This window comes from Durio zibethinus, chromosome 21 (assembly GCF_047325235.1).
Source record: "Durio zibethinus cultivar Kanyao isolate XHJ-2024 chromosome 21, ASM4732523v1, whole genome shotgun sequence".
NCBI lineage: Eukaryota > Viridiplantae > Streptophyta > Magnoliopsida > Malvales > Malvaceae > Durio > Durio zibethinus.
This window is the reverse complement of record NC_143182.1, coordinates 8,405,703-8,423,296: the sequence shown is the minus strand read 5'-3', so window position 1 is coordinate 8,423,296 and position 17,594 is coordinate 8,405,703. Positions and strand designations below refer to the sequence as shown.

Sequence of the window (17,594 nt, the reverse complement as noted above, 5' to 3'; positions counted from 1 at the left end):
GTTAATTTCTACTCTAACTTGTCTGTAAAAAGTTTATGGATAAAGGTAAAATGATCTGAATAAATTATTGCAATTAATTTTATCTCAAGTTTTATAATTTTAGGATTTATAATTAATATAGTATGATCTGAATAGAATATTTCGAAACCTTTTATAATATTGTTAATCTTTAATAAAATTTTAGAAAATTTTGATATAATGTTGATAATATTTAATAAAACTCTAATAATATTTGACATAATTTTGATAATCTTTATCCGATTTTGGTTAGTTATAATATAATTTTGATAATTTTAAATATAACATTGAGAAAATTTTATATAATTTGATAATATATGGTATAGTTCTAATAATCATTAAAATAATTAAAAGAATGATAAGTACTTTATTTTTTTTTCATCGCCTCATCCAGATCATCCCTTTCGCTTTTCCTTACATGAGGTTGAGCGTTCGAGCCTCCCTCACCCCAAAAAAACTTTTCTGGTTTTATTAAACTGGTTAAAGATAAACGAATCGGGCAATCGGGCTTCTTTTATTCACCGAAATGGGCAATTGGATTTATGTTTTATAAAAACGGGTCAGCACCGACCCACTCTTCCAAAAACCCTTTATTTATTTCCATCCTCTCCCAAAACCCTAAACCTGCAAAAGTTGGCTGCTTCCACTTCCCACCAAAAATTTTAACTTCAACATAAATAGAAGACAATAATGGTGAAGAAGAGCAAAAGTAAGCAAAACCGAACTTCAGTTTTTCATTCCTCTTTCCTTTTTAGTGTCGGTTTTACAATTTTGGTTATGTGATTTTGCAGAGAGCAAGAGCAAGAGAGTTTCACTGAAGCAAAAGTACAAGGTTATAAGAAAAGTAAAGGAGCATCACAAGAAGAAAGCTAAGGAAGCCAAGAAGTTGGGATTGAAGCGTAAGCGAAAGGTTGAGAAAGACCCTGGTATCCCCAATGATTGGCCTTTCAAGGAACAAGAGCTCAAGGCTCTCGAAGCTCGTAGAGCTCGGGCACTTGAGGAACTGGAGCAAAAGAAAGCTGCCCGCAAGGAGAGGGTATTACTTCAATGTCTTTCCTTTTTTTTTTAAGTTTCTTTATTGGTTTTACTATTGTTTTGGCTTTTGGGTTGTGTTTTAAATTGGAAAATTTTCATGAGTAGTAGTATTTTGAAGGAATGAATTTGATGCCGGGCCGAATTGTTACCATACTCCCTAGTATTGCTGATCATATGATAAGCCCATTAAGGTTGTTTCTAAAGGACGACATTTAACTTTAACTTCTTCTTTTTTTTTTTTTAGTAATTTATAATGCTTTTTAATGCAAATGTTGATTTTTTTTGGGTAAATTGTTTATTATCATATTTTCTTTTGCTCTGAAGTTGCAATTGGTTACTTTATATCTATTGGACTCTTATGATTTTTCAGGCTAAAAAGAGGAAGATGGGTTTACTAGAGGATGATGAAAAAGAGCAAAATATTGAAGAGGGAAAGGGCATTGATGATTCTACTAGAATTGTGAAATCCCGGGGTAAGTTGATATTGAAATGGAGATTGATTGGTTCTAGGTGGATGGTTCATATTTTGACATATCTTCTTATTTGCAGATAACTCGGATAGAGCTTTCTACAAGGAGTTGGTTAAAGTCATTGAAGCATCAGATGTCATTCTGGAAGTACTTGATGCTAGAGATCCTCTTGGTACCCGTTGCGTTGATATGGAAAAGATGGTGATGAAATCAGGCCCTGATAAGCACCTAGTGTTGCTTTTAAATAAAATTGGTAAGTTCTTTATGCCATTTTCCTATACAACGAGTATGTCTAATTTAAGAAATTTCTAGGCATCCTAACAGTCACAAGAAAGAAGGCTGAATTTTTACACGGGGATGGTTGTATTTTTAACCTCTGGATAGTTAGTTGAATTTTGGAATTTTTGGGTATTCAAATTTCCCATAGTACATAACAAGGCATTGCTTCCATTTACATTTTCTTTTTTTTTTCTTTAATTTTTTTCTTAAATTTTCTGCCTTAACTGTATCTAATGAAAACTTATTTTTCAGATCTTGTTCCTCGAGAAGCTGTTGAAAAGTGGCTCAAATATCTTAGGGAAGAGTTGCCAGCTGTTGCCTTCAAGTGCAGCACTCAAGAGCAGAGATCAAAGTTAGGGTGGAAATCTTCTTCAAAGGCAGCAAAGCCTAGTAACATTCTTCAAACAAGTGACTGTCTTGGAGCTGAAACTCTTATTAAATTGCTGAAAAATTACTCAAGAAGTCATGAGGTACATTTAGTTGTTTTCTGACCAGAATATAATTTTCTCTGTTTGTTGATGCTTAGTGGTAATTCTGTCCTCTTTATTTGATGCTTGTCTGGTTTATCCATCTGTTCAAATTCATGTTGTAGTTTGAATCTTTTGTTGTTTTATTGCAAGTACCCATTTCTATGCATATTTTTGCAGATAAAGAAGTCCATAACTGTGGGTGTTATTGGCCTGCCTAATGTTGGCAAGAGTAGCCTAATTAACAGCTTGAAAAGATGCCACGTTGTCAATGTTGGTGCTACTCCAGGGTTGACGAGATCAATGCAGGAGGTTCAATTGGACAAGAATGTAAAATTATTGGACTGTCCTGGAGTTGTTATGCTTCAATCTGGAGGGAATGATGCATCAATAGCTCTTCGAAACTGCAAAAGAATTGAGAAGTTGGATGATCCAGTTGGTCCAGGTACTTCATCCTGTGAATTTTTTGTTTCAAGTAGCTGGCTGCAACTAATTTGGGATTAAGGCATAGTTTAGTTGAGATGGGCTTAATTGGAGATTTAACTTGCTTTTTTGCTATGACTCGAACAACTAGTTTGGAATTTAGGTGTATTTAACTGGTCTACTTATTGTTATACTTTTATCAGAAGAAGTACAAACCAGACTTCCTTCAATATATATCTAAATTGGGCATATTTTAAAATTTATCTTTTCTAATGCATTTATTCAATGAAGATAAATAAGAATGGTTACGATGTGCAATGCTGAAGGGAAATAAAAAGGTAAACTTCAGTTCTCTCAAATTGCAAACTTTCTTGGGAGGAGAGAACATAGTAGAAATAAATAGGAGATTTTGGTTCCCAAGTTTGGTGAGAGTCTAAATGAGTTGTGGAATTACACTGACATCAAATTCTCCTACAAGATTAAGATTGACATGTGAGATATATAGTGACATGTTTATGGAAGTTCAAGTGCATTGTTTGTCTAGGCCGGAATTCTTGAATGGGAGATCATTTGGTCTCAATTATGTTAATATTTTAACTTGTCTTGCGAAATTTGAGTTAGCAATACTAATTTGTAATTCTTCTTTATTAATAACACAGTAAAAGAGATTCTCGAGCTTTGTCCGGAAAGACTGTTGGTGACAATATACAGGATCCCAGGCTTTCAATCAGTTGAGGAATTCCTTCAGAATGTGGCCACTGTAAGGGGTAAGCTGAAAAAGGGTGGTATTGTGGATGTTGAAGCTGCTGCAAGGATCATTCTGCATGACTGGAATGAAGGTATGCGTGTCAATGCATTTTTTACTATTTTCCTCTCAACTACTAGAAAATCTGAAAGATAGAAAAATTAATTGCTTAGGAATATATAGATTTCAGTACCAAGTTAATACATTGCTATCATTTGGCATATTTCAGGTAAAATTCCATATTACACCATGCCCCCAGTCAGAAATCAAGAAGGACCTTCAGAGGCAAGGATTGTTACAGAACTTGAAAAAGAGTTTAATGTTGATGAGGTTTACAATACAGAATCTTCATTCATTGGAAGTCTCAAGTCAGCTAATGATTTCCGCTCTGTTGAAGTTCCTCCTAGCCACCCCCTCAACTTTGATGAGACTATGCTGGAGGTTTGTGATTGCTCTTTTTAAATTATATGTGGCTTCCCAAGCTGGTTGTTGCAATTGCTTTCCCAATGGATACCCACTTCTGAACTGATGTGGTTAAGACCCATGAGCATATGTGAAGTGGCTGGGGGCCCAATTAAATGTTTTATTTTGCATGTTAATAGATGGAATACCTTGAACATTATGGTGTTATGCTAATATAAATCTGTTGGATTTTTGGTGCATCTCAGGATAATGCCCAACCCTTGCCATCAACTGAAGATGATGAAAACCAAGATGTATCTGATGATGGTGGTAATGACAAGCCCATGGCTTCTGAAGAAGATGATGCTGAAAAAGCGAAGTCAAAATCCGCTACAAGCAGGCAAAACGAAAAGCTATATGACGTAGAAGGTATGCTTAACACAAAGATGAAAAGAGCAGAGACTAAGAGAAGGAAAAAAGCCAAAATTAAATTAACCTCAGGGGACGATGCTATGGATGATGATGACTATGACTTTGGTGTGGATTATGTCAAGGGAAAAGGTCAAGCCACTGGTGGGGTGCCAATGTCAGGTATTGAAGTTGACGAGTTATGAGAATTAACCATCCATATCAAAAAATGTCATGTTGATGATACTTTTCTTTTATATTTTGGTTGAAATGTACACTTTGAACATTATCCATGCAAGATATGAGAAATATTGTTTAATTATATGCAATTTCTTTTAATGCCGTCACTTCTTAATGTGTTCATCTGATGAATGCTTCTGTTAGATTGTTTCTGCAGTACCCCACTAGCTGGGACAAATATAAATTCTCCTCACTTGGCTGCAAACAAGAATCCAAGGAAATAAAGAATATTGTCATCATTCACATCTCACGTTACTGCTTCTAGTCAATGAAACCCTAGAAGGTGCAGAAACCCTTGAAATAATCTCAAACTATCTTTATATGTGGTGGGCTAGCGATATGATATTTGATTGTTGAATACTTGGATAATGAAATGGTGATTATGTAGGCATTCGACAATATTTATGGAATATGTCAACTTTATAATTGAATATAAACATTTTTATATGCAATGAAGTGGATACTTTGTAGAAATACAAATGTGCTAGTGAATTCTTTGCATTCGACCCACTTCTAAGTAATTAGTGTTAATACTTAAGTACCGTCTTTTGGGACAACTTGTTGCGTATAAACTTGATATGAACCAGCATGAGATGAGGGTATAGCCTGATTATGATTCATAACGTATATTGCATAGAGTTTTTAACAGTTTTTGTTGAATAAAAATGGACAAGAAATCGATTCAGTAAGAAAAGGATCATTATGTGGTTTGTGTCGACCAATCAAAAACGTCTACAGATTGAAATCATCCTGGATATTCATTAGGTAGTATGAATCTATTGTATCAGATACACACATAAGGAGATACTCAGCGTCGGCATCATTCTTGTTTAGTAGGATCAGTATTTGTATTAGCTGCAGGGGTGGCCGGATCATAGGAGGATGAATTTGCAGAAATTCTATCATTGATGGTTGAGGGCGAAGCTTTGGACGCAGCACCATTGGTGACTGATGTTGCACTTACAGCAGTAGACTTCGGAATAAGACCTTGTTCCTCCATTGCCTCGCGAGCTGCTTTCTCTTTGGCTCTTTTGGCCCTTTCAAACACCTCTTCCTGTGTTAAATGAATTCAGGAGATGTCATGTTCAATGAATTATCAATATGTACCTCAGATGGTAAAATGCAGCAATATTGCAGATGGACCAATTCAAATTCCACAAAAAGGAATAGATATGGGTTGTTGAAAGTGCCATCAGATACATTTTATTTATGAAACTGAGCATGACAATCCTCCTAGAAGCTCAAAAAGAAAAAAAAGGGCTGCTCACATTACTTCCTCCTATGCTCCCATAGGAAGAAAAAAAAGGCCTTCACAAATCACAACAGAGTTCAACCGGGAAAATAATGCATAACCTTCCCATGTCCCATTTACGCATTAAAAAAAGAAGCTATTCCACAAGGCTTGAAATAAACTCAGCAAAACTGATGATAGAAAGGGCAAAAGCCCTGACATAGATAATGAATTTAACAAGAAATAGCTGCAACAACAAACCCTAATTACCTGGAAATCCACTACTTGTTTTTGTTGTTCGGCCTGCAGCCTACCAACTGCACTCAAAACCTCCCCAATCGTGGACTCGATTCGCTCAGTCAATGCTTCGGCTAGAGCCTTTCCTAAGAAAAATGCATCCAACACATTTCTGCTTTCATTATCACCTGCAACACTAAGTATATCACTCATTTGCATATAAAGAAAAAAACAAAAACAAAAAGCAGCTATAGTGTATTATGGATTGGGTTCATTTCCTCTTTTCAAGAAATTACTCAATTTCTTTTTTGAAAATCCACAGGCCACATCACAGTCATAAAGTTGAACACCAAAGAAACGAAAAAGGGAAATACACCTGAACGGGAAGCACCAGGTCTAGTATTACTTCTGGAGATAATACTGCTTCTGTGATACAATCTGGCCACAGCAAAGCTCCTAGAACTTGTAAAGCTGAGATCTGAGGAGAACGACTGAGTAGTAGGAATCACAACCGAGTTACATGGATCGATATAACGCCTGCTTTGAAACTTAGATTGTTGAATATATGGGAAAGTAGAAGTGGGTGTTGAAGCTGAAGCAAGTCCGGTCATGGTTTTTCTCGTCTGTTCTTTCTTGCTCGGTTCTTCTCAGTTTTCAGTTCCCGTATTTCTGTACTTTTTGTCCCCTTCATTAAAATCTAAGGAATATCCTAGATTTTTTTTCCGAGAAAAACGGGTTTGGGTCTTAACTCCTAATGAATCCCAGCTAACTGGGCTATATAGCCTGTTGTTTTTCCTCCTTTTATTCTTGGTTGATACAGACAATTAGCCCTCTTCTGGGCGGAACTACACTACCCCTATCATGGGCTCCAACTAGATTATGTTTAACATATTCAACCAATTGCCTAATCCGTTAGGATCAATTCTGTGGTTCCAAGGGTCTATTTGAGGTCTAATTAGATGGCTCCCACTGCCTTTAATGCATTTTATGATTGTTCAGCACCCTCCAATCAATCTTAAGATTGTTCAAATTGGAAAATTGTTAATCCAAAAAACTTAATGACAGGGGCAAAAATATTTTCTGATAAGTAAAGCCAATAAGATTCTTCCACAGAGGAAACTTGCTCATGTTTTTTTTAGATGAATTTGTTCATATACAATGTGTATTTATAAGTATATAGTAACCTGTATGATATAGTTTTAATAATAATAATAATATAGCTAAGCAAACAGGAACGTTGAAAAAATTGATTAAGCATTTGGATTTTAATAAAAGATTTGAGATCCATCGCAAAATATTGACAAACAAAGTATATAGTATATATTATAATATTGGTTTTAACTTCAATTAATAATTTAGAATTTGGCTGTTGTTCAAATCTTTTCTGTACCACCGGCCGCTTAGTTTGATTGACGATAAAAAAAAATTTAAAAAAAAAAAAACAATACTATAACTCATGCATTTTTTTTTATTTGAGGAAACTCAAGTAATTATTCACTATCATTCGTAATTGATGTATCTATAAGTATATATAGTAGAGCATAATATATAGTTTGGTAAATAATTTTGTTTTTGTTTTAATTTTTGGTTAAAATGTTAATAAAATAAAATAGAAGACGAATGAAAAAAAAATACTAAAAAAAACAAAAAGTAACGTCAAAACAAATCTTAATTGTAATCATTGTCTAGTAATCGTTGCCTAAGGTTATTCGAGATTACCTCCAGTTTTATCTTTAAGCAAATTCGTGGCTAATAATGTTGAAAAATGATTGAGAAAATTTTATTAAAAAGAAAAACAACATATTGGATTTAAAATTTAATTTAATTAATTTATATAATTATTTTAAAAAATAATATTTAATAAATTAAAATTGTAAATTTTAAGGATTGACATCATTTTTCATTACGTGCAATTTCATTTATTTTATTTATAAAAAACCTTGCTATAATTGGTTCTTTTGATCTTTATTAATAATATACCATAATTAATAATGTATTAGATTGAACCAAAGTTATTGATGCCATGAGTCACAAACAAAAACCAAAATATACTATACTTACAAAAAAAAAAAAAAACTACTCATTGAAGTACCATTTTAGAACTCCTCAAGAAAAATGTTACGAATATAAAATAAATTTCGCATCCTTTCCTTCTTGTTTTTTCTAGTAATTTCACGTTTTTTGTTTAATTGTCATCTTTTAATTTATTTATATTTTATTTGGCAGAAAGGATTAAAAAAGAAAGAGAATAAAAAATTTATTAATTTAATGATTAAAATTCATAATTATTTTTTTATTTTATAATTTAACTATTAAATTAAAAACTTTTCCATCCTTACTATTCTTTTATCTTTTCTACCAACCAAACATTTAAAGCATATTAAACTAATCATAAAAAGATTGGGTGAGAGTATAATTAAGACTAATTTAAATTTGAAATGGATATTGAATTATACCAATCGTTATGGTTGGTATATTCTTCGTTCCATATTATTAGTTTCTCATAGATTTTTAGCGTTAAAAATAATTTTGGTTTTAGTTTGTATCGTATTAATTTTTTTATTAATTATGATGTTCTGTAATTTTTATGAAAAAATAACAAAAATTAATGAAAAATAATTTTAGACCACAAAAAAAAAAAAGAAATTTAAGTGTTTAAAAGATAATTTTAAAATATTAAAAAAAATAAAAAAGATGAGATAAAAATAATATTTTTTATTCCTTTTAAAATGAGAATGACAAAAAAAAAAAAAAGTTTAGAATTTTTTTTTTTGGAATCTTCGAATCCTATTTTCGTTGCATCCAACTTGATTAGTAGCATAAGTAGTCGTTCGGGTTTAAAAAATGTCAGTTTGGTTGCGTAATCCATGATCACATACCGTGTAATAAATATGTAATATAAATATAGCAGTACTAGAAAAAAAAAAAAAAAAAAAAAAGAAAAGAAAGTCGTGGTCCATGAATGAACTGGAAAATTTTTGAACAAGATTGGATTTTTTTAATATAAGCAATAAATGTGAAAGAGAAGGAAAATAATAAACAATCCAAACAAAATAAAAGAAAAAAAAAGTGAGAAAATTATTTTTTTCTAGAAACACACAAAACCAAAGCTAAAATTCCAAACTTTCATTCAAATCTCACAAATATTCCAATTTCAAAGCTCAAACTCCGTGGCATCCCCGTTATTTTTCATAGAATTGAAATCCCGGGCCACTCAAAAAATTTGAAAAAAAAAAAAAAGTCACGCTGACGGTACATAGTTTCCCATGTAAGAGAGGAAGTTTCCTTCCTTCCTCTCTCTCTCTTCTCTTCTCAACGATAAAATCCTTTCCATTTTTTCTTTCCTATTTCCCTCTCCAAATCAAAAACGTTACGTCTTCTATCCTTTTCCGTTTGTTTCTATCTCTCTCTCTCTTTCTTTCGGCTAGGGTTTGGGGAGGTTTTCATTGTGATGGGGCAACAGTCGCTGATCTACGCCTTCGTGGCGCGAGGCACGGTGGTTTTAGCCGACTACACCGAATTCACAGGCAACTTCACCAGCATAGCTTCTCAGTGTCTCCAGAAACTTCCTGCTTCCAACAACAAGTTCACTTACAACTGCGATGGGCATACTTTCAACTATCTTGTCGATAACGGCTTCAGTAATCTCCTCTTCCCTCTCTGTCTCTTTCTCCATTTTTTTCTATTTTACTCATTTCGTTTATTCATCTCTCTGATCTATCTTTCTACTGCTTCTCTGATCCGACGATGAAGCTCTTTCTCTCCTCCTCGTCGTCGTCGTCGTCGTCGTCGTTGTTATTGGTCGATTTTCCTTAGATGCTTTTTATACTTTTTTTTTTGTTTATTAGTTTTATTTCACTTTTTAATGATTTGTATGATTAAATTATGCGATTTCTATTTAGGTTATTAAAATTAATTGTGTTTTCAGCGTAACTTAATGCATAGAAAAGGGAAAAGAGATAGAATCGGTTGGACTATTTCTATTTTAAGAAAAGAGTTGGTTAAGATGGGCAATAAATGAAGTATGCATCTATTAGTATACATAAAACCCTATTCTTTATATTGATAAACTTTCCAAAACTCAGTAGGAGTAAAAACTAAAAGAATGATGAATGTTTGGCCGATTCAAATGAGTTAAATCTGCATAGAAATCTTGTAACAAAGGGTTTCTTAGCCACTATCTTGAAGCCAAAAGCATTAATCTAATTTTGATACCAAAGCAAATACGAAATATTTTTGAATAATTAAAAACTGAAAAATTACTTAAGCTTTTATAAATACCCAAATGCAGATCGTACTTTATATCCACAATTATGAATGAATGTTTGTTATATTTTAATCATTTTAGTCATTCTTAGGAAATATGATTTTAGTTTTTATTTATTTTTGCCTTTTATTAACTTTTGAGGAAGCAAAAAGTTAATAGTAGCAGAGCAAGTAGCAAAAAGTTAATGGTAACAAAGCAAGTGGCAAAAACAACGATCAAATCAAACCTAATTAATAAGTTCTTTGCTTTCTTTCTTTTTTTAATTATCTTATTATTCTATAGTGTCTGTGCTCTTTTATATGCCTGTTAACTACTATGATAATAGGCTTTGAAGTTCCTGTATAAGGTGGGGCTAGATTGATCAGAACCTCGCTCGGTTTCAATTCATGCAGTTTTTCTTGAATTTGTTCTTACTCAAATTAAGAAATGTTAAAAAGCCGGCAGTTGCATTGCTATTTACTTTAAAAAAATCTTTAATTCTAGAACATGCATGTTTTTCCTTAAACTCAGTCATATATATCGGAAAATTAAGTGGTCAAAACAGAGTATAATTCAAATGTTTGGTATTTTTCATTTCAATCAGGTGAATGGTTGTGTGCTTTCCAAATTTTAATTTGATGGCATTGTTTGCTTATACTTTTCCTCTCTCTCAATATATATATATATATATATGTATGTATGTGTATATATATATATATATATATCTTTTGGGGTTGTTAATTTGTTATGTAATTTGATTACTTTAGTAAATAATTAATGTCCTTTGTTCACATCCCTATGGTTGTAGAAGAATAGGCATGTTTGGTCCTTTAATGTTTGCTTGTACATTGAAAAACTGAAAGCTTAGGCGTTCATATCCTTTTGGTGCTTGCATGATGTTTTCCTGCTACTTCACAGCTTGTGTTGTATCCTCTATTAAGAAATAAGGTTTCTTCATTCCTTGCTTGAATTAACCTCCTTCCTTCCTCTTTGTAGCTTACTGTGTGGTTGCTGTTGAATCCGCTGGCCGACAGGTTCCAATTGCCTTTCTGGAGAGAATTAAGGAGGATTTTAACAAGAGATATGGTGGAGGAAAAGCTGCAACTGCTCCTGCAAACAGCCTGAGCAAAGAGTTTGGGTATTTTCTTTTCCTTGACCATTAAATAGAATGTCTACTTTGTTAACAAGTGCATTGATGCTATGTTTTTATGATCATTGATCTAGGCCAAAATTGAAGGAGCATATGCAGTATTGCATTGATCATCCAGAGGAGATTAGTAAGATTGCCAAAGTGAAAGCTCAAGTTTCAGAAGTCAAAGGAGTTATGATGGAAAACATTGAGAAGGTAATTGTTGTTAGCATTCTTAGTTGCCTTATATACATGATAACATGGAGTGCAATGTGAGGGTTTTAACTGGGAAAAGTCCAGCTTTACAAATTTCTGGATCATGAATAATAAAGTGTTCAGATCCTTTTTGGTGTTTTCATTAACAAATTTATTCTGTAGGTTCTGGATCGTGGCGAGAAAATTGAGATTCTGGTGGATAAAACAGAAAATCTTCGTTCTCAGGTCAGCAAATGTATATGATATTCTTGTACTTTAAAATGTTGGGATAGATTATAAGTAGGGCAAATATTTGGGCTTGTTGTCTTACAGATAAAATAAAGTACATTTATGTAAACTGTTAGCATCATAAGGTAAGTCCAAGACAAGAATGTCAAGTGTGGAATCTTGAACATTTGTGACACGCAACGAATTGCTTGTTTCATTCAATTGTGCATTTCTTACAGTTTAAAATTATTTGTCGATTGGACATTGTAGGCGCAAGATTTCAGGCAGAACGGAACCCAGATGAGGAGAAAGATGTGGTTGCAGAACATGAAGATAAAGCTGATAGTTCTTGGAATCCTTATCGCCTTGATTCTCATCATCGTACTGTCTGCTTGTGGTGGCTTCAAATGTTGATGATGCTTAGTCTGCTACACTCTATTGGCACTCATGGATTGCTGTTGCTGCAGTCAATATTGATGCTCTTCCTAGTTGTAGATTTTTTTTATTACACGTTCTTTTCTGCTTTAGCCTATATCTGAAGACTATGTGCTTGTATAGTTTATATATTTTGGATTCTTTTGATAGCATTAAATTTGTTGATGTGCGGAAATTTGATAAGCATCTATTGGAAATTGAATTTTGATATATAAAAAAAATTAAAGAAGGTACTTTCAGATGATCATTGTTTAGGGACATGAAGGAAGCATTTTTCTGTGGTTCTAAAATCTAGCCTTGCTCTATAGCTTACGAACCCTCGTGGGTTCATATCTGTCTTGCCTTCTGGTGTATGTGCGTTCAAACCCCAAAATGCATGGACTAGATGGCTCAAAGTCAAAATACTATTAGAGTGCAATATAAGCATCATTTCTCTCTAATCACCTCGCTGGAATTATACAAAATTTGACAAAACATCAGGTATTGGAACAAAGAAACAAACATATGGTAAAAGCATGTCATGCGAAGAACCCTTTGTAGAAAAACAAAGAAATTGCTGACCAAGCATGATTATTCAGTTGATCAGTTCAGTGGCCACTTCCTAGAGCTGAGAAAGAAAAAAGAAATGCAACAGGAATGCAGAACCATAAAGCCTAACCTTGATCAATGAAATTTCATACGTTGATTTCCATGCTATCTATTAGCCTAACCTCACCAAACCAGGCAGCAATGCAGAACACAACAGGAATCTTGATCTCTTCCACTGCCTCCAAATTCTCCAGGTCTACAATCCGCAAACAAAATGCATTGTAAGTAGAACACTTGCAATTAAACTTCTTCCATCCAAGTAAGGAGCCCCAGACATAAACTTTGATTACACCATTCAAGTAGTGTTCACAAATCATGGATATTCGAAAAACAAAACAGCTAGTCTTAACAGTTTCATGCAATGTTGAACAGATATTGCAGCCAAAACAAGAAATTTCTAATACGTAATATTGACATTTTATTTGAACTTAATGCATTTATAATCAAATGGATGCTGTGGCAAGGTCTTAAAGAGGGATCACAGGGGATATGAACCTGGATGTTCACTAGGAGTAGAGGGTGTAAGTGAAGTGTTCAAGTAGATGCTTGTCCTGTTGTAGCTGTTGGTTTCACACCCCACATGAGAACAAAGCTATATATTGATGGTAAGTTGACCTTGATTCAATAATGCTAATAGATATAGGATGACAAAAAAGACCAAATAGAAGAAACAAAAGCTAAGGAAAAGAAAGGTATGAATGAATAGAATCGGACAAGGTTGGCATTTATGGAGGTTTCAGGGGATTGAATCAACTTGGAATGTTGTTATCCAAGCATACTATTTGAACTTGAGCATAGTCGATCAGCCAATATACAACATTTTAATGGCCTTGGATAGCGAAATAAGAATGTCATTTGAGCATTTAATTTCTTAATAAGTGCAAACTATTTAGAAGGTCAAGGAAGAAAGATTGTAGCCAACCTCGGCATAATCAATTCTTCCCCCAGCCTGAGTTATTGTATGTACAGCCAAATCCTTTAGTTCTCTACATTTAACTTGACCTTCTTCATCAGCAGATTTAGCTTTTAACAAGGACCTGCTAATAGACAACGCCTACAAGATCAACATGAACTAATTCAGTTACATGTACAGAATTATATTAGTAGTCGAAAAAAACTCACTTTGTATCGATAAGTATATAAGTTAAATGCAATTGAACCATTCTCTACAAGAGAAACACAGTGAGAGTCAAGCATCTAGATAAAGAGCATCTCCGTCAAACAGATCATTGAAAATGGAGTTCAAAATAAAACTATCATTTAAGACAACCTGAAAACCTCTATATCATAATATATAGATCTAAAAATCTATAGTTAAATTTAACAAATTGAATCGCCATCAATTTTTTTTAATTAGGTGCAATTGGTCGCCCAATGAATCTACCTTTTAAAGAGCTCCTAAGCTTGACTAAAAGTTTCTAAAAGAATAGTTTTAGGTCTACTAACCAGAATAAGGTTTGAGAGTTCAGTTACATATATAAACGGTTATAGTACCCCCATATGACTATCCAAAGAATGGTAACATTTTATTTTAGATTTATACTAAGATCTTGACTCTAATGGTTTTAATTTTTATATTGAATATTGAAAATAATTTTTAAGATTCTTTCATCAATCTGATATAACCCTTAAAAATATTCTCTCACCTCAAGAGTATTCAAGAATCCCATTTGTTTTCTTAATCCAAAAGATGGTATCATTTTATTTTAAATTTATGCTAAGATCTTGATTCTAATGATTTTAATTTTTATATTAAATATTGAAAATAATTTTTAAGATTCTTTCATCAATCTGGTAGAACCCTTAAAAATATTCTCTCACTTCAAGAGTATTCAAGAATCCCATTTGTTTTCTTGAAAATATTTCGTTGAAAATTTATTTTTTATTAAAAATATATCTAATTATTTCATCATTTGAGTCATATTAGAAATATTTTCTCTTTTAAATTTTTAAATTTTCTACTGTTTGGGCCTATTTAGAATTTTTTTTTTATTTCCAAATTTTTCACTATTTGGGTCAATTTAAATTTTTTTTTATTTTTTGCAAAGAAAAAAATATAACAATTATTTTTTTTATTGAAATTTCATTTAAATTCTTCTACAATTTGAAATAAATTTAAAGAAAATTTTCACCGCGATATTTATTAAGAAATTTACCGTTTGAAATTTATAAAAATCTCATCATTGGATAATTGTCAAATATTTTCAATAAAAAATTTTATTTGAAAAAGAATACAATTATTTTTATTAAAATTTCATCTAAATTATTTTACCATTTGAGACAAATTTAGAGAAATTTTTCATCTAAAGAATTTTTAAAAATTTACCATTTGAAATTTTTAAAAATCTCATCATTGGATAATTTATATTTAATTCCAAAATTTTTATTAATATTTTTATTTTTTTGTTTGAAAATAAATATTAATTATTGTTATTGAACTTTATCTAAATTATTTCATAATTTGAGAAAATTTAAACAAAATTCTTCACCTAGAAATTTTATAAAAATTTATCATTTAAAATTTTTAAAATTTTCATCATTGGATAATTAATATTTATTCTCAAAAAATATTTTATTCTTTTTCTAAATTTAATCATGCAAAAAAACACTTACAAAATAAATATAATAACTAAATAAATAAATAAATAAAATATCAAAACGGCTTGGTTTGGTGATTGGAATTCCGCTCGACTAGAGACAGAAAATGTAGCTCCAGGGATACGACTTTGTAACTTGGCTTACGGCTCGGCTCCACTAGAATTAAAAGCTGAAGGAAGGTCAAACACGGGTCATAAACTAGTTAGCACTATAAGTTGGATCCCCCAAATGAAAACGCGAGAATCCTTATGGATTTATTAAGATCAAAACGACATCATTTTAAAGTTAGTATAAAAACTTGAATCCGGTCTTTCTTCTTCAAATTTCTCCTTCTCTCTCTTTATTTTCTCTCCCTCTCTCTCTAAAACCCCAAAAACACTAGTTAAATTTTATCGAATTCTAAAAAATTTTACTATAATCTAGGTTTATTAGTTAAAAGGTCACCGAAAAATTCAATTGTTATCAAAATTTTTATCGAATTTTGAAAAATCTATTGAAAAGTTCAATCAGTATCGAAAAACTTACAAAAAAATTCACTGAAAACTAAAAATTTTCAAAAAAATTTTTTAAAAAAACTTTTTTTCTCTAAAAAATTTCCTTTTGATTGCTTTTTAGGTGTGATTTTTTTTTAATTTTTATGTTTTATGTATTTTTTTTTTCTAATTTGAGTCTATATTTATAGGATTAAAACCACATAATCTCAATCTGAATAAAAATCTCAATTTCTTTTAAACCTTAACGTTAAACTTAACTCAAACTAATTCAAATAATTTTACATAAACTAAATCACTTATTTTTTTATTTTTTTATTAATAAAATTCAAACTTAGTAGACCACATAATGGAATGTCTAGACTCTATGCAGCAATAACAAGCATCACACGTTCCAAGAAGAAAAAAGATGAAATAACAGTGGAACCTTTTCCCTTTCTTCTGGGGATAGATGCACATTTCGCGAACTCGATGCAAGGCCATCACTATCACGCATTATCTCAGACCCCACAATTTCAACGCCGAAATCAATATCTCGAACCTGTACTGTAGCAAACAAGTCAGAACAGTTACAATGAAATAGTAAAGCTTCCTTCTTGAATATACCATTTTAAAAAGTACTAATATGATCAAGAAGAGAATGTTAAAAAAAATCTTACCATCCGCTGAATAATCCTCCACTGTTGCTAATCCTTTTTAAGGAAAACAGCAAATATCAGGTTCCACAATGTTAAACAACTTGGTCACAATAATAGCAACCCCTCCAAAGAAAAAAGGCCTACTTTTCCACACAAACCTTTCTCCAATCTCTCAACTCTCATCTATGTCTCATGCTCATTCCCATTTTCCTCCACACACAAGAAACCACCTCACCCCGACTAGCACAATTCTCCTTTTCATTCTTATTCTTTTGCTTCTCATTATCATTAAAGTCATACAGATTATTGGGACAAAAAACAGCATCAACTCCACCAGAAACAGACTTAAGCTTAAGAATATCACCATGGAAATCAGATGGGTATGTTGAAAGGTCCTCAGAAGCAGAAAACTGACCTGGGTTTACATAGATAGAGACAACAATGAGCTGGCTGAGCTTGTGTGCTTCTTGGATGAGTGACAGGTGACCTAGGTGAAGGTAACCCATGGTGGGAACTAACCCAATTGTTTTCCCTTGGGATCTCATATTCCTTGACCACTTCCTCATCTCATCTTTTCTTGTTACTATCACTGGGTTTTAATTTTAGCTGCCATACACCGAAAGGAGGATGACTGAACGTGGCGGCTTGGTTTCGAGTTGGAACTCGAGAGCACAGCGCCGCCTTGGATTGAAGTTGGGAAACGGATAAAATAACAAATTTGAATAATGCATTTTTAATTAAATAAACTAAAATTTTAATAATTTTAAATTGAGTAAAAAATAATTAATTATAATTTATATAAATATTATTTTTAACTTTAACTAAAAGTATACTATTTATCCTTGAATAAAATAAAAAAATTTATATTATTTTTAAATAATGAAAAAAAAAATTTCCGACCAAACCCAATAAAAAAATATTTGTACATTGTAATTTTATTTATAAAATTATATTTCATTAAAACTTTACTCGCAATAATATCCATTTGTTTCATTTCATTTTTTTATTACATTTATCATTTAATAACTATTGTTTAATATTATTATAATAGTGTGTATGGGCTATAAATTATTAGTTTCACACAATTTATC

General features: G+C 32.0%; 3 protein-coding genes and 1 pseudogene across 5 annotated transcripts; 2 read left to right on the top strand and 2 right to left on the bottom strand.

Annotated features, from left to right (window-relative positions):
• Nucleotides 1-574: 574 nt before the first annotated feature.
• Nucleotides 575-4,979, top strand: LOC111305392 (guanine nucleotide-binding protein-like NSN1). Of its 2 annotated transcripts, none has more exons than XM_022902896.2 (10): nt 575-727; nt 810-1,054; nt 1,424-1,526; nt 1,603-1,776; nt 2,055-2,272; nt 2,450-2,714; nt 3,352-3,531; nt 3,667-3,878; nt 4,106-4,430; nt 4,645-4,979. In XM_022902896.2, the coding sequence occupies exons 1-10, from the start codon at nt 709-711 to the stop codon at nt 4,653-4,655; spliced, it is 1,752 nt and encodes a 583-aa protein (XP_022758631.2). In that variant the 5' UTR covers nt 575-708; the 3' UTR covers nt 4,656-4,979. The 2 variants fall into 2 exon arrangements, with proteins under 2 accessions (XP_022758631.2, XP_022758630.2); XM_022902895.2 differs by having other exon boundaries at nt 4,632-4,979.
• Nucleotides 4,980-5,168: 189 nt separating this feature from the next.
• On the bottom strand, nt 5,169-6,726 carry LOC111305394 (uncharacterized). Its single transcript, XM_022902898.2, has 3 exons — nt 6,332-6,726; nt 5,989-6,143; nt 5,169-5,541 (listed from the first exon to the last, which is right to left on the bottom strand). The coding sequence occupies exons 1-3, from the start codon at nt 6,564-6,566 to the stop codon at nt 5,308-5,310; spliced, it is 624 nt and encodes a 207-aa protein (XP_022758633.2). The 5' UTR covers nt 6,567-6,726; the 3' UTR covers nt 5,169-5,307.
• Nucleotides 6,727-9,185: 2,459 nt separating this feature from the next.
• Nucleotides 9,186-12,435, top strand: LOC111305391 (vesicle-associated membrane protein 722). The gene is made up of 5 exons (XM_022902892.2): nt 9,186-9,596; nt 11,198-11,339; nt 11,426-11,546; nt 11,709-11,771; nt 12,024-12,435. Exons 1-5 carry the CDS (start codon nt 9,407-9,409, stop codon nt 12,165-12,167), a joined length of 660 nt encoding a protein of 219 aa, XP_022758627.1. The 5' UTR covers nt 9,186-9,406; the 3' UTR covers nt 12,168-12,435.
• LOC111305390 (pantoate--beta-alanine ligase-like) lies at nt 12,363-17,488 on the bottom strand (annotated as a pseudogene). Its single transcript, XR_016331735.1, has 5 exons — nt 17,473-17,488; nt 16,525-17,092; nt 16,293-16,406; nt 13,699-13,830; nt 12,363-12,972 (listed from the first exon to the last, which is right to left on the bottom strand). The product of XR_016331735.1 is annotated as a pantoate--beta-alanine ligase-like (transcript).
• Between the last annotated feature and the right edge of the window lie 106 nt (nt 17,489-17,594).